Source organism: Orycteropus afer, unplaced genomic scaffold, assembly GCF_000298275.1.
Source record: "Orycteropus afer afer isolate SDZICR_OR568_19922 unplaced genomic scaffold, OryAfe1.0 scaffold00291, whole genome shotgun sequence".
Classification (NCBI taxonomy): domain Eukaryota; kingdom Metazoa; phylum Chordata; class Mammalia; order Tubulidentata; family Orycteropodidae; genus Orycteropus; species Orycteropus afer.
In genome coordinates this window covers 1,043,885-1,059,933 of record NW_006921878.1, presented here as the reverse complement: position 1 = coordinate 1,059,933, position 16,049 = coordinate 1,043,885, and the positions used below count along the sequence as shown (strand labels likewise).

Here is a 16,049-nt window from a genome sequence, read left to right as displayed (position 1 = left end):
CCCCCCCTTACACCCAGAGAAGGTTCAGGCTTGTGTCCACAGTGCGTAGGACACCCACCCTCCTGTACCCAGAGAAGGCCCAGGCCTGTGTCCACAGTGCATAGGACACCCCCCCTTATACCCAGAGAAGGTTCAGGCCTGTGTCCACAGTGCATAGGACACCCCCCCCTTACACCCAGAGAAGGTTCAGGCCTATGTCCACAGTGCATAGGACACCCCCCCCTTACACCCAGAGAAGGTTCAGGCCTGTGTCCACAGTGCATAGGACACCCACCCTCCTGTACCCAGAGAAGGTTCAGGCCTGTGTCCACGGTGCACAGGATACCCACTCCCTGCCCCCAGAGAAGGCCCAGGCCTGTGTCCACAGTTCACAGGACAGGGACAGGGCCCCCCCACACACACACTTAGAGAATGCCCTCGGCCCATGTCAGCAGTGCCAAGGAGGAGAGAACCTGTATTGTAGTGAATTACATCAGGCATGGTGGCCTGAGTCATTTCCTGGCACTGCCACCATTGAGTATTGACAGGGGGTTTTGTGGGGACAGGGCAGATGGAACACCTGTTCTCATGCACTCGGTCTGGTGGGAGATGTGGCCCAGTACTCACCCAGCGCTGTGAGGACAAGGACAAGCATGGCTCTGGGGAGCAGGACACAGGGATCTGGGGAAGTGGCCACTGAACTGAGACACCAGCATGACACAGGTACCCAGGGCAAAAGACAGCATCATGAGGCCGGAGCAAGTGAGCCTGAGAGGGGGCTTCCCAGGCTGGGGTCCACTGGCCTTTCTCCCCAGAGCAGACAGGCCATAACCTGTTGCCACTGAGTTGACTCAGACTCCTGGTGACCCCAGAGGAGAACAGACTCTGTCAGAATAAAACTGGGCTCCATGGGGCTCTCAGTAGCTGTAATCTTTTTTAAAACTTTTATTGTGATTTGGGTGAAAGCTTACAGAGCAAATTCACTTTCCACACATACACTTTGTCTCATGACATTGACTGCAATTTCCCACAATGCAACAGCTCCCCTCCCACTTCCTCCCGATAGTTACCTCTTCCCTGTGTCCTTCCCTCCCACGCACTCCTGCCCCCTGAGCTATCTCCCTGTGGAAACACTGCCCTTCTATTCTTCCATGATTGATTTCTCCAGGGAGTATATCTACCTAGTGTAAATGTTCAACTCATATGCCTGTCTTTTGTTTGGCTGGAAGCCAGAGGTGTGGGTTCAATTCCAGACCTGAAGGGCAGCTAGGAGCCATAGTCTCAGTGGTTCCACCAGGCTCCGTCTGACCAGCAAACCTGGTCCTTTTTTTTTTTAATCATTTTGAGTTTTGTTCTACATTGTTCTCCCACTCTATCCAGGATCTCCTACATAGATTCCTCTCTGAATGGTAGACAGTGGTAGCCAGGCACCATCTAGTTCTTCTGGTCTCATAGTTGTATAGGCTGAGGATCGTGTGGGGTACCAGTCACTTAGACTAATTGTTTCTGTGAGTCTTTGGTTTTCTTCATTTTTCTTTGCTTTGGACAAGGACAGACCCACTGTTGCATTTAGATGGTCATTTGCAAGCTTTTAAGATCCTAGTCGCTCCTCACCAGAGTAGGATGTGGAACGATGTTTTTATGTAGTGTGTTATGCCAGTTCAGTGGCTATAATCTTATGGAAACAGATCACCAGGCCTTTCTTCCTTGGTGTTGCTGGGTAGATTTGAACCACCAATCCTTCAGTTAGCAGCTGAGTGCAAACTGTTTCGCCCCCCAGGACATGAGGGGCCGTTGTGGCTTTCCAAGCAGAGGAGTCACAGGATTGAATTTGGAGTTTGATGAATTCACTCTGGGTGCTGTTTGGGGACTAGGCCATGAGGGAGGACTTAGCAAAGATTCACAGTTAGTGATCTGACCTGCTGAAGTCCTGGCAGCTGTGTGGACTCAGTGGTAGAATTCTCCCCTTCCATGCAGGAGACCTGGGTTCCATTCCTGGCCAGTGCCCCTCCCACCCAGCGCCCACCCGTCTGTGCCTGGAAGCTCGCATGGTGCCAGGATGCTGAACAGGTTTCAGCAGAGCTTCCAGACTAAGATGGACTAGGAAGAGAGGCCTCGTGATCAGTTCCTGAAAATCAGCCAGGGAATCCCAACAATCTGGCCCACATCTGACCACGGGACAGCATGAGATGCGGGGTTCCATTCTGTGGGGCGAGGGCCACCGTGAGTCCAAGGCTCGCTCAGAGCAGCCGTGACAACAAATGAACGGCTAGGACGCGGTCCATGTTCACACCCACACACTGGGGGTGGGGACACTGCCCACATTCACATCCCCATGCTGAGGGTGGAGGGGACGCCACCCATGCTTACCTCCACAAGTGTCCCCAGACATCACCCGGTGCCCTGTGGGGGGCAGACCCACTGCTCCAGATGAATAAAATCAGAGTCCCTGGGGCCCAAGCGTCAGGAGTGTTACAAACCCACTCCCACCCCGCCCCTGTGATTTCACTGTGCAGCCGTGTTGGCACTGTGACCTCGAGCCTTCCCTGGGTGGGGGCGCCATCACCAGACCTGCTCTGTGTGTGTGTGTGTGACTGTGTGCACCTGTGTGTGGCTCTGTGTGAGCCTCTGTGTGTCTATGTGTGCACACCAGTGTGTGTCTGTGCCCATCTGTGTGTCTGTGTGTCTCTATGTCTTTCTGTACCTGTCTGCCAGTGTGTTTTTGTGTAGCTCTGTATCTATATGTTGAATGTGTATTTCCGTGTGTGTGTGTCTCTGTGGGTCATTGTGTGTCTGTGTCTATATGTATAAGTGTGTGTTTCTGTGTGTGTCTTTGTGTGTCTCTGTATGTGTGTGTTTCCATGTGTGTGTCCCTGTGTGTCTGTGTCTGTATGTGTGAGTGTGTGTTTCCATGTGTGTGTCTCTATGTGTCTCTGTGTCTATATGTTGAGTGTGTCTTTCCGTGTGTGTGTTTATGTGTCTTTGTGTGTCTCTGTATGTGTGAGTGTGTGTCTCCGTGTGTGTCTATGTGTCTGTGTCTGTATGTGTGAGTGTGTCTTTCCATGTGTGTGTGTCTCTCTGTGTCTTTGTGTGTCTCTGTGTCTGTATGTGTAAGTGTGTGTTTCCATGTGTGTCTCTGTATGTCTCTGTCTATGTGTGTGTGTTTCCATGTCTTTGTGTGTCTCTGTGTCTATATGTTGAGTGTGTCTTTCCGTGTGTGTGTCCATGTGTCTCTGTGTGTCTCTGTCTATATGTGTGAGTGTGTGTTTCCGTGTGTGTCTCTGTGTGTCTTTGTGTGTCTGTGTCTATATGTGTGAGTGTGTGTTTCCATGGGTGTGTCTTGTGTGTACAGGTTGTATGACTGCTGTGACAATGGGAAGGAAGAAGGTACTGTGAGCTCTAGGACAACTGGTTTGGGTGGAGTCCTTGGCTGTTACCTGGGGCCTGAAAGGTGGGAATAAACCACCCGTGATAGAGCCCAGGAGGAGGAACGTTCTAGACAGACCCTTCTCAGGCCCTAAGGGTGGAGAGAGCACAGTGTGTGCAAACATCTCCTTGAGGCCAGGGAAGACTGACCCAGGCCCTCAGGGAGCCCAGCCCTTCCACCCTGCTGGACAGTAGCCAAAGCTATGCTGTCCACTATGGTAGCCACTCACCACAGGGGGCTTCTCATGTTCAAAGTCATTCAAACCAGATGAAATTCATCATCCTGTCCTGAGCTGCAGTGCCACATGTCCAGTGCTCACTGGCCCCATATGGCCCTCCGGTTTCCATGCTGGTCAGCACAGATGTAAATTTCCATCATTTCAGAAAGTTCTCTCGGTTGGAGCTGCTCTGAGAGGTCTGACGGGCATGGCCAGACATGGGCCGTGTTCCCCCAGGAGGTCAGGGCAGCAGGAGGAGCTCTGGAAATGGCCAGAAGCCAGCTGTGTGGAGCTGACTCCGCTCCCGGCGCCCTGCACATGTCACTAGAGCCGTGCTCCTCAGGGTTTTCACGGACAGAGTTTTCAGAAGCAGGGAGCGAGGCCTTTCTTTTGAGGTGCCTTTGGGTGGACTCAAACCTCCAGCCTCCCAGTGAGCTCGGCCACCTTTTGCAGCCCCAGGGACTCTGCCCGGGGCAGATGAGCGGCTAGGGTGCTGGGCACGCGGGATGGAAGGGGGCAACCCCAGGGATTCCGCCCGGGGCAGATGGGCGGCTAGGGTGCTGGGCACGCAGGACAGAAGGAGGGGTGACCTGAGTTGTGGTGTACTCACCCCAGGTCCAGCCTGGAGCCACAAACCATCTGAGACCACACAAAGGTTTGTAAACTCGCCAGTTGGTACAGGGGCGACACGTACTGCCCCCTAGGCCCTGCCTCCATCCCAGTGCCGTACCCCCATGAACCACTGCCCTGGGCAGCCTGGGACGGTCTGACACTGCAAACACTCTAGCTTCAGTCTTTGTTGTGATTTCCTCAGTGTCGCCGTAACAGAGTGCCAGGAGCTGTTGTTGGTGTGGTCAGGTCAGCCCCGCCCATGGTGACCCGTGTGCGACAGGACAGAGCACTGCCTGGTCCTGCGCCGGCTTCCCAGCCCTTGCCATGCTCGAGCCCTCACTGCAGCCGCTGGGCCAGTCCGTGGCAGTGGGGTCCCCCTTCTCACTGCCCCCCTGCTTTACCATGAGTCGGGACCAACTGGCTGGCAGCGAGTGAGGTTTTTTTCTGCTTTACCAAGCAAGCATGATGGCCCTCTCCAGGAAAGGGTCCCTCTGCTAACATGACCAGAGTAAGGGAGACGAAGTCCTTGTCTTTCCTCCATTTATCGTGATGCTGCGTATCAGTCCAGTTGTGAGGATTTCGGTTTTCTTTATGTTGAGGTGTGATCCACACTGCAGACTGTAGTCTCTGATCTTCATCGGCAAGTGCGAGCCTTCAACAGTAGCACTTCATCTTCCCAGCTCTGGAGGCCAGAAGGTCGGACTTGGGATGTGGGCCGTGCTCTCGCTGGAGGCTCTGGGGGAGGGTCCTTCCTGCTCTCTCCAGGCTTCCAGTGGCCTAGGCATTCCTGGGCTTATGGCTGCATCACTCCAGGCACTGCCTCCATGGTCACATGACCTCCTGCCCACCTGCCCTCTGCGTCTCTGTGTGTCATCTCCTCGGTCTCTTACACAGACACCCATCACCCATCATGCCCATCACTGGAGTTAGGGTCTGCTGCCACCCAGCATGGTCTCTCCAGACTCTCACAAAGACCTGGGTCCCAAACAAGGTCATGGTCTGAGGCTCCAGGTGGACATAGGTTTTGGAGGCCCGTGTTTTACACTATTCTGGTTGCTGCAGTCAGTGGGACATGGGACCTCAGCTTTCCTTTGTAACTGTTATCCGGCCATCCATCAGCCCTTCCACGTGAACTGGGTACTTCCTTCTCTCTGTTTCTTTTAAATTGTGGTGAGAGTGTGCACAGCACAGCCTTTGCCAGTTGAGCACTTTGCACATGTGCAAGTCAGGGACACTGACACCATCCTGCAAGCTGCGCAGCCACCCCACCCTCTTTGTCAAATTATTGCACCGCCATGAATGTCACCTCACTGCCCCCAAGCAAAGCCTCCCACCCCAGGAGCCACGAAGCATGATCGGTTTCTATGTATCTGTTTATTGCATAGAAGTGAAGTCAGACAGGTTTTGTCCTTTTGTGACTGGTTTATTGTACTCAAGGAGTTCTGGTGGCGTAGTGCCAAAGCCATTTGACTGCTAACCAGAAGGTTGATGGTTCAAACCCACCAGCAGCTCCGCAGAAGGAAGACAGGACCACCTACTTCCATAAAGATTTACCACCGTGGAAACCCAGTGGGGTTGCTGAGTCACAGTTGACTCAGTGGCAGTGGGTTTGGTTTGCTTTTTGGTTTTATTTCATTCAGCATGATGTTTTCAGAGTTCATTTGGGTGGTGACGGGCACCCCTGCGGGACGTCCTTGCTCCTCCTGGGTGAGTTGGCCTCCGTGGTGTTGCAGGACCACACTGTCTGCCCATTGTCTGGGTGGTCTCTGCCATTCACCACTGGTCCTGGTGAATGGTGCTGTGGGAACACTGGTTGGCCGAGTAATCCTCTGTTGGACGGATGCGTACGGTCTGGGTGCTTCTGAGCGTTGCGGATTGAGCCTCCGCGTGTGGCCGCCCTCCTCTGGACCCGTCTCCTTCACGTCCTCTGCCTCAGCTCCAGCAGGTCCTGAGCCTCGGCCACATCAGCACCGACTACCCGCTGGCGGAGACCATCACGATGCTGGGCTTCTTCATGACCGTCTTCCTGGAGCAGCTCATCCTGACCTTCCGCAAGGAGAAGCCGTCCTTCATTGACCTGGAGACCTTCAACGCCGGCTCGGACGCGGGCAGCGACTCCGAGTACGAGAGCCCCTTCATGGGCAGCGGGCGGGGGCACGCACTGTATGCCGAGCCTGGCCCGCACGCCCACAGCCACGGCCTGAGCGTCCAGGAGCTGTCACGTTCCAGCCCGCTGCGCCTGCTTAGCCTGGTCTTCGCGCTCTCGGCCCACTCCATCTTCGAGGGCCTGGCACTGGGCCTGCAGGAGGAGGGCGAGAAGGTGGTCAGCCTCTTCGTGGGCGTGGCCATCCACGAGACGCTGGTGGCCGTGGCCCTGGGCGTCAGCATGGCTCGGAGTGCTATGCCGCTGCGGGACGCGGCCAAGCTGGCTGTCACAGTGAGCGCCATGATCCCACTGGGCATTGGCATCGGCCTGGGCATTGAGAGCGCCCAGGGCGTGCCTAGCAGTGTGGCCTCGGTGCTGCTGCAGGGCCTGGCGGGCGGCACCTTCCTCTTTGTCACCTTCTTCGAGATCCTGGCCAAGGAGCTGGAAGAGAAGAGTGAGCGGCTCCTCAAGGTGCTCTTCCTGGTGCTGGGCTACGCTGTCCTGGCCGGCATGGTCTTCCTCAAGTGGTGAACGTCCTCGGCCACCACCACGGCCACTGACCCCTGGGCCGGGCTGCCGGCCCCACACGGGGAGCCCCCCTGGACCGGGGACTCCTGGACCCCCCCTACCCTGAGCCCTGGCACTACTTCATTTAAAATTACTTCTTTCAAAAGTCGCTGACCCACTCTGTGTGACCTTGTTGACTGGGGGTGTGCAGGATGCCAGGAGGTGGGGCTGGGGCAAGAGTCAAGGAGAGTGCTAGAGACCACTGCCACCCTCACACACCCACCTGTGCACAAGACTGGGGCCACCTCACCTTCACACCCCCACCTGTGCATAGGACCGGGGCCACCTCGCCCTCACACCCCCACCTGTGCATAGGACCAGGGCCACCTCGCCTTCACAGTGTCCCATCTGTGCACAAGGACTGGGGACACAGCGTCCTCATACACCCCCACCTGTGCACAAGGACCTGGGCCACCTCACCCTCACACCCCCACCTGTGCACAGGACTGGGGCCACCTTGCCTTCACAGTGCCCCATCTGTGCACAAGGACTGGGGCCACCTCGCCCTCATACACCCCCACCTGTGCACAAGGACCTGGGCCACCTCGCCCTCACACACCCCGTCTGTGTATGAGGACCCTGAGCCGAGCTGCCTGCCTTTGCAGTTTGAGCAGTGCTGTCAGCTGCTGGAGCCTGGGCCCGTGGAGCCCATGTCTTCTGCCTCTGCTCAGCCGTGACCCCTTCCCCGTTCAACCTTGTCAGTCCTGAAGAACAATGGGGTGCTGTGGGGAAGTTTGTTTCAGCTGCCATGGAGCCCTGGGTTGTTTCTAGAAGGAGCCCACCCATGCGTGTGCATGTGCAGGTCAGCCTTGTGCTGACACCTGAGGTTGTACCTGTGGGGGCGGGGGAGGTGTAGGGACTCGCCCTATGGCTCCCGCTGCTCTTCAGGAGCACCCCCTCGCTTGGAGTGCAGGCCCCTGAGACAAGGAAGCTGCTTTTAAAATGGGGCCAGCATCAGAGGCCAGCTGGTTCCCAAGGATGGCTGGGCTGGAAGCATCTGCCAAGTACCCAGCTTTTTCTAACAGCAGAGGCCCTGGGCCCTGAGGGACGCCTGAGTGAGGCTGGCAGCAGCTCAGTGTGGGTTCTGAGGCTCTGTGCACACCCAGGATCCCCAGAGGGACCGACTCTTAGCATGTGATCCCCTACTAACTGCCTCTACCATACGTGAAATTGTGGGACTGCTAGGCTGGGGGCCTCTGCTCTGCCTCCTTGTAGCAACCAGACTAGTTAGCGACTGTTGCCGCAGTAACCCTGGCTGGGGTCTGGGGAACTGCCTTCTCCAGGAGATCCTGCTCTGCCTGCCTCGGGCTGCTGCCTCTGTGCCCGCAGAGGGCTGGGCAGGTGTTCAAGCGGCCTGGCCACCACCTCGCCCTGCCCGGAGCCTCGCCCCCGCCCGGCTTGGAGCCTTGGTTTCCCCAGCTCCTACGCACACCAGGTCTGCTTCATCGAACGCCCCTCAGCTGGAGGGCAGGAGAGTCCTTTGTGCTCCCGTCTGGAATCCTGGGTTCCCACCTGGCCCCAGGGGCCACCCACTGCCCCCACCCGCCCAGCCCATCCCAGTGAGGCCAAGCTGAGACCTCTGACAATTCAGCGAGAAGTTTCCCATCTGCCCCCACCCTGGCCCCGTCGGGAACTCTAGGCCCAGACTCCGACTCATAGGGCCCCCATGTCTGTCAGAGTAGAAATGACCATAGATTTTCAGATGACAACCACCAGGCCTTTCTTCCACCTCTGGGTGGACGCAAACCTCAAACCTTTTAAATAACAGCCGAGCATGTTTACCGTTTGCATCACCCAGGAACTCCTTGCGTTGCGTCAATAGCACCTCATCGTGACCTGTGGCACAGAGTAGAACTGCCCCAGAGGGTTTCCAAGGCTGTGATCTTTACAGAAGCAGGTTGCCCCATCTTTCTGTCCGGGAGTGGCTGGTGAGTTCAAACCACTGACCTTTTGGGTAGCAGTGGAGTCACCAGTCCTCGTTAGGGGCTCCAGGATTGCTCCTCCTCATTCAGCCTGCTCGGCCCCATCAGGCACACAAGGGAAGGAGGTCTGAGAACGCCTGGCCTCCTTCGTTGTTCCCTGCCGGAGGTCAGAGAGCAGGGCACTGGGGAGCTGCACCTGCCTCCCATCACCGCCACCACTGTAAGCGAGCTAAACACCAGATCCAAACTCCTGCGGGCCCCCAGAGACCCCCCCATCTCAGCCTTCCACTCCAGCCAGGCCCCTACCCTATCACTGTGAGAAAGATCTGGCCTGCTTCTGGAAACTTCCATCTCAGTGCTTTTCAGAGAACCAACCCACCTCTGAACCCCATCCCTGTGCCTGAGGATGACCCTGTGGGGTTCTAAACACGGTTCTTGTGCCTCCCCCCACTCCCTCCAGGAACCAGAAGCTTCCACCAGCTTGGCCTTGGTCCCAGCAGCAGCTGGGTCCAGGTGGGCGCCGCCAGGGGAAGTGTCGACCTGCACTGGGCTGCAGGGGTGTGTGGAGACGGTGCTGGAAGGGCCAGGAGCACTTCAGCTCCTCCAGTCCAAGAATCCCACCGTAGGGCAGGAAGTGTGGCATCCGCTCCGGGTTTTCCCAGCTCCAGGGACCCTGCTCCTCCTGACAGCCACTGGTGCCACCAGCAGGCCTGTCCATCCTCTGCTGGCTGGCCTCGCTAGAGCATCTTGGGCCAGCCTGGGGGTGCCCATGCAACCCTGCCCTGGGCCAGGGCACTGCACAGCCCTGCAGCCAGGGTCCCTGGGCCCCCACCCTGAGTCCTCACTATTTTTGGCCATCGCCTGGGCTAGACCCTTGGTCCTTGGTCCTTTGGGGCTCAGTGGTGTGGGCCTCCTCGGACACTTGTCATTCCTGCTGCTGCACCTTTGCCAAGCATTGACCCTGTCCTGACACCTCACTGGAGCCCTGGAGCTGCCTGGCCTTGGATGTCCTTACTACCCTTCTCCACGGGGTCCGTGCCTCCAGACACCCTACCAAGGACTCTGAGGCCCTTCGAGGTTTGGGAGGAAGGAGAGGCTGTCTTAGCCTGCCCCCCCACACCCCAGGCCACCGTCTCCTGCCCTTAGGAGTGGAAGTTCTGGAGTCAGCCTTTGGAGACAGCTTAGAGGTAGCCAAGCCAGGGCACAGGCTCCCAGCTTCTGGGTCAGTGTTTCCCATTGTGGCTGAGATCAGAACATCTCCGTGGTGTGGCGGAGAGAAGCAGAATCGTCGCCACGTCTGGTTTCTCACGAGAAGTACACTGCACCCCCAAGGCCTCACCCCCAAACCTGCTGGCCACACCACCAGTGTCACCAGCACTACAGGGCAGACCCAAGTGGGCATGGAGACGGCCGTCCATTGAGTCTGCAAACACAGTCTCTCTTACCAGGGCTCACGATCCCTGATTCGGTGGTACTCATGTGGGTGACTGTGCCCTTAGGGGACACTGGGCAATGTCTGGGACATCTGTGGGTATCATGGCTGGGGCGGGTGCTACCAGCATGGAGTGGGTGGAGCCAGGGATGCTGCTCCACACCCTACAGTGCCCATGACACCCCCCACCCCCGTGAAGGATCCAGCCCCAAATGTCAGCAGTAGGAGTAAACCTTATGTTAATTATTTGAAAATATCTTTGAGTTCAACCCCTGTTCACACCTCACACCACACGCCAGAATAAATGCCCGCTGGGTCAGACGGTATAAACCAGGGGGCCCTCCAGCTCCTGTGAGTCGCCTCCTCCCTCCTCCCCACTCCCCACTCAGTGTGTGCATTTCAGTGTGGCCAGTGTCCCGTCAGGAGCTCAGAGAATTTAGTGGGAATCCCCTAACCCAGGAGTTCTCACCTGGGGCGATTCAGCCCCACAGGACACATGGAGATGTCTGGGGACATTTCTGGTTGTCACGCCTGGGAGGAGGAGCTACTGGCCTCGAGTGACTGGAGGCCAGGGATGCTGCTTCATCCCTATGGTGCACAGGACACTCCGCCCAGAGAATGAGCCACAGGGTGGGGGGAGGGGCACCCCGCTCATAGGAAGAGGCAGACCCAGTGACTCGAGGCCAGTCCCACTTCCCTTGGAGATTCTGTAATCCAGACAGACATAGACTCCTGACACACCTGCCGTTGAACGCACCCAACAAGTACTATAGCTTGACATGCGCATTCCCGAGCAGCACAAATGGAGTTGGCTGTTAAAAAAAAAAAAATCCCTGACTACAAAGACCCAGGACCACCCCCACCCTATCCCTGAGGATGCTCTTGGCAGGGCTGGGTTGAAGCCCCACCCAGCCCTGATTTTGACCTGTCCCTGGTCGAGCAGGCTCCCCGATGGACCAGCAGCCAAGGCCAGGGCTGGGGCTTGTGCAGACACAGAGGTCAGGGTCTTCCAGGAGGTACAGTCCTTCCGGCAGCTCTGCCTCGGCCCTGAGGGCTGAGGCGTGGCAGTCCATGTGGACTTGGTGGCCAGCGCTGGCCCGGGTCTCAGGCGGGGCAGACAGAGCAGCGGCCGTGGGAAGCTGTGGCCACACTGTGCTCCTGACTGCCCTGTTTGGGGGTTCATGGCCCATGGAGCAGCTGGTGCAGCTGCTGGTGCTCCCCCATCCGGGGAGAGAGGAGGAGAGGAGGCGGCACCCAGCCTCCTGGGTGGAATCAGCTAATAACAGTGTGTCGGCCTCTGTTGTCTCCTGTTTGTGTTTCTGCCGAGAAGTTATTAACAGCGGGTGGGACAGAAACATGGGTGCCCAGGTTGCTCCTGACTCACTGGGGCGAGGGAGGGACGGCTCTTTGCAGACCCACTGGCCCTGGCCCAGGGCCTGGCCCCTCAGGGGCACGTGTCCAGCTATTGCAGCCACCTTCCTCACCAGCTTGGGCCCTGAGCTGTGTATCAGCTTCTAGGCAACGCCTGGAACAACCTGTCACCAATGGACTCCCCGGCCTATGCAGAGCCACCTGCAGGTGGGCAGGGGGCTGACTCCCAGGGCAGATGGTGCAGGTGTTTTCCAGTTGAGTGAGGGTTGCTGCAGGTGGGGGGTTGCATTGTGAAGCCCCCCAAGAACTCTCCTCCAGGGGGACACTCGGGGTGGTGATGCCAGGCTAGGCTGTAGCAAGAAGACTCACAGACCTTCTGTTCCTGTCCCCACTCCATCCCTGCAGCCTTGGGACAGAACACAGTGGTGTACTGCTGGCCTGGTGGTGGGCCGCAGTCATCCAGCTGGGGGCCGGCATGGTGGCTGTGCACACAGCCTTGCAGGGGTGGATGGGGTTAGCCAGTGGCACCCACAGTTGGGCATCTAGGTATGTGGGGGGCACAGGTGAGTGGCTGCCCGTGGAGCCACACCTCCTGACTGGGCAGTGAAGAGAGTGGGGGCCTGCATGCTGTCTGAGCTAGTTTAGGTCAAAGCAAGACTTAGACCAGACGAGGGAACCCCCAGAGCAGGATGTCACCCCCTCAGCATTGCTGACACGGGCCTGATCCTTCTCTGGGGGGGGGGGTGTCTTGTGCTGTGTTGGGTTTAGAGCAGCCTCCCTGGCCTCCACCCACTCAATGCCAGTAGCAACTCCCCCAGGCATGGCACCCACAAATGTCTCCAGACATCAGCTCTCCTCCAGGGGGACACTCGGGACAGAACACAGTGGCCCACTGCTGGCCTGGTGGCCTGCTGAGACCCACAACAGCTCACATTGTCGGGAAGCAGACAAAGTACCGTCACACACACAGCGTCAGGAAGCCACGAGGGCCCTGGGAGAAAAATCCAGTAAGGTCGGGCAGAGACGCGGAAGGGTGACTTAGCCATGTGGGCAGGGGATGTTCTCTGGGATGGTGAGGACTAGGGAGACTCAGGGGCTATGGACAGGGAACGCTCTGTGGATGTGAACCTGGAAACTGTAAGGAAGCGGGTCCTAAGAAGATGGGGAGGAGCCCCCCGACCACCCCCACAGAAGGCCTGTGGCCTTTCTGCACTTCTTGCAGCCTTTCTGTAGGCCTGCGTGCCACAGCAGCTGTGGGCAGGTGCACTGAGCCCTGCCAGGATTTACTCTGTGGACAGGGAAGGCTCTAGCCAGGCCCTCCTCAGAGGCCGACACGGCAGCAGCGCCCCCTCTGCCAGGGGACATCCTGACGCTCTGGGGCCAGCAGCAGCTCGGCAGAGGCGTGCGTGCCAGCGTCTGTACCCAGCTTCGGCCCAGGGGAGCACAGGCAGGCGCCTCCGGTGGACGATGTCAGCAGGCAGATGCCTGGCGCACAGGCGCCAGCCTGTCGGTGCTCCAAGGCAAACTGGGTTCCTACAAACCACGTCCTGATTTGTAAATGTTGACGCCAAAATTAAAGTGAAAAACCAAAAGAAAAAACAACTTTGTGGGCTGCTCTTTGTGATTCGCCCCCCAACCCCACGGCCTGGGGTCACGGCTTTGTTTTCCACCATTGCATGAACTCTGGGAGTGCAGAGAGGTGCAGGGGTGCCTTCTGCTTGGCTTTCCCCAGGTGGTGGCTGTGCTAGGCTGCACCGGGGCCAGGGCTTGGCTGGCTGGCTGGCTCTCCGGCCTGCGTGAGGCTGGTGTGACCCCAGCCTAGAGCAGGGGGTCAGGAAGAAGTCCTGCAGGGCAGGGCTGGCCAGCCAGGAGACAGGCAGGGCTTTGCAGTATCTGGTTGTTCCTTGCTGTTGTGTTGGAAGGAGACACGCAAGACACAATAACTGCACAAGTCCAGCGGGCGCAGGGGCCAGGGCGAGCAAGAGGGAGGGGATGGAGAGGTGGCTGGAGGGTAGCTTGAGAGCCCAGTGGTCCCAAGTCCCAGCCTGGCCTCTTCCCTCTGGATAGGACACCGCTTCCCTTCTCTGAGCCTCAGTTTTCTCACAAGCACAGGCACTTGGCCTCAGACATCCATAATAGGAGTGTTTCTTGTCTGCCTGGCCCTGCAGACGCCCGGTCCAGGCTCAGAGTGCGGACACAGCATGGATGGGAACGGATACGCAGTCGCGCAGGAGCTGGCTGTAAGCAAGGGTCCCACTCTCCCAGCCCAGGGGGCTTCCACCTCCCATATCCCTGCTGGCTGGGGTGAGTGCCCAGGAACCTTCCAAGAGGCAGTGAGGTGCGAGGAGCCAGGAGGCCCAGGGCCCTGGCATTTGCAATACTTGGGTCGTAGGAAGGGCAGTGCGGACAATTCCCAGGTGTGAGCTCCGGGCTGGCCCCCACTGGCCCCTCCACTCTCCTAGCTGGCCAGAGGGAAGGACGGTCCAATGTCTGGGGTGCTTCCACCAGGGAGAGCAGGAAGGGGACTCTGGACCTGTCCTCCTGGCTCAGGAGGCCGAGATCTGGCCTACGAGCTATAAATAGCAGCCGCAGCGAGGAGATGCTGCTGTGCCCACGCGCCTACGCATGAGTCAGCCCGCCGGCCTGGGCTGGTGCCCGGAGAGCCCAGAGGCAGCCAGCTGCCTGCACCCAGCCACCGGTCACTGTGGAGACACAGGCTTCCCAGAGCGGTCAGAGTGGGAGGGAGCAGAGCTTTCGTCACAAGCAGCCCTGGGAGGCGGGACCGCGGCCATCCTCACTGACAGACAAGGAAACTGAGGCTTGGGGGGGGGTGCCTCTCTGGGGCACAGCCACCCAGCAGCAGCCGAGGACAGGGCAGTAGGGAGGCATATCTAGAGACAGCTCCAGGTCACGGGGACTGAGGGCAGAGCCTGGGCTAGGCACGGAGGTACTCAAATGCCAGTCTGAGAAGCTGGACTTTGACCCAGGAGGCAAAGGGAGCCATGGCTAGCGCTAGAGCAGAGGCGGTACAGGATCAGGGCTGAGCTTCCAAGGCCAGAGTGGAGGAGGCGTGGAAGGGACAGGGCAGGGTGGTCTGGGCAGGAGAGAGCACAGCAGAGGGGCTAAATGAGGGCGAATATAGGCATTCCAGCAGCAGGACTCATAGCTGGTAGACGCGGGGTGAGTGGGAGGGTATATGCCTGCCACTCAGCCATAGTGGTGAGTGGAGAGGAGCCTGTGGTCCTGGGGGAAGGCCCCCAAGGGAGCAGAAAGGGCCCCCAGCACTAAGAAGCTGAGACGCAGAGGGACCCCTGGGCTGCATGCACAAATCACCAACAGCCATCTGCTCATACTCCTCATGACAGGGAGTTTACTCCCTCCCAAGTGAGCCCTTACCTGTACCTCCTCTGCTACCTGTGCTTGGCCTCACTGTCAAGGGCACCTTCCCCCAGGAGGCCTGGGGACCGGGACCATCTCACAGCCACCCCCAGCAGCCCATGTGGTCACCAGACCCCAGTCCAGTGTCCTTTGAGCTCTGTCCTGACGGGGTCACATTGCATCTCCATCCTTGCACCTTCAGGAGGGACAGGGTGACTGTGTCTTGTTGGCTTAATCATGGAGACACGCCTGAGCACACGCACGTCACATGTGCGTGCACACACTTCACAAAGACAGGCGTTTCTTCTCAAGTATCACTGGGATGCTAGGAGAGACACTCTCTGACCAGAAACGAGACCCCAGCCCCCTGAGCTGCGTTTGCCACTGGGTCCTCCCTTCACCTTCAGACAACTCAAGCCCACTGAGAGCCTAGCTGCTATCTGCTGCGCTGTGGACCACCCCTTAGTGTCACTAGCTCTCCCCCCCACAGGCTTCATCTCTGCAGTCCTCTCTCCTCTCCCTCCACTGTGCAGGGCAGACCCCTGGGCTGGATGGGGGGGCTTCTGGGTGTATACCCCCCTGACCTGAACCCCTGCCCCCTCTACCTTCTCATGCCCACTGATTGATGGGTGGATGGGTGGATGGACGGCTTTTCCCTTTGCCAGTGCGCCCCCGTGGGCCGCCACGACCCCAGCCCCTTTGTCTGAGGTTCTCCAGCAAACCCTTCCCTATCCTCACTGCCCCACCCCCACCTCCGCCTCTTGCCAGCCCCTGGTTCACTGGGTGAAGCACTCCAGACTGGTTTGCAGGGTGATCCTGGGGCCAGTCAGCACCCACTCTGGGCTCCCCAGGAAGTAGGGCTCCCATCTGCAGCCCTGCAACCCAAGAGCCTAGGGGCCCCCTGTCCATGTGAATGGAGGATGTGACTGAGTAGGGGACCCCATGCCTGGGACCCCCTTCCCTCCTTGCAGGGCCAGGGTGAAGTCCTGGGGGAGGCG

General features: G+C 58.5%; 1 protein-coding gene across 1 annotated transcript; it reads left to right on the top strand.

Annotated features, from left to right (window-relative positions):
• The first annotated feature begins 6,075 nt into the window (after positions 1–6,075).
• Positions 6,076–6,912, top strand: SLC39A3 (solute carrier family 39 member 3). Its single transcript, XM_007951011.2, has 2 exons — positions 6,076–6,084; positions 6,172–6,912. The coding sequence occupies exons 1-2, from the start codon at positions 6,076–6,078 to the stop codon at positions 6,910–6,912; spliced, it is 750 nt and encodes a 249-aa protein (XP_007949202.2).
• The last annotated feature ends 9,137 nt before the right edge of the window (positions 6,913–16,049 follow it).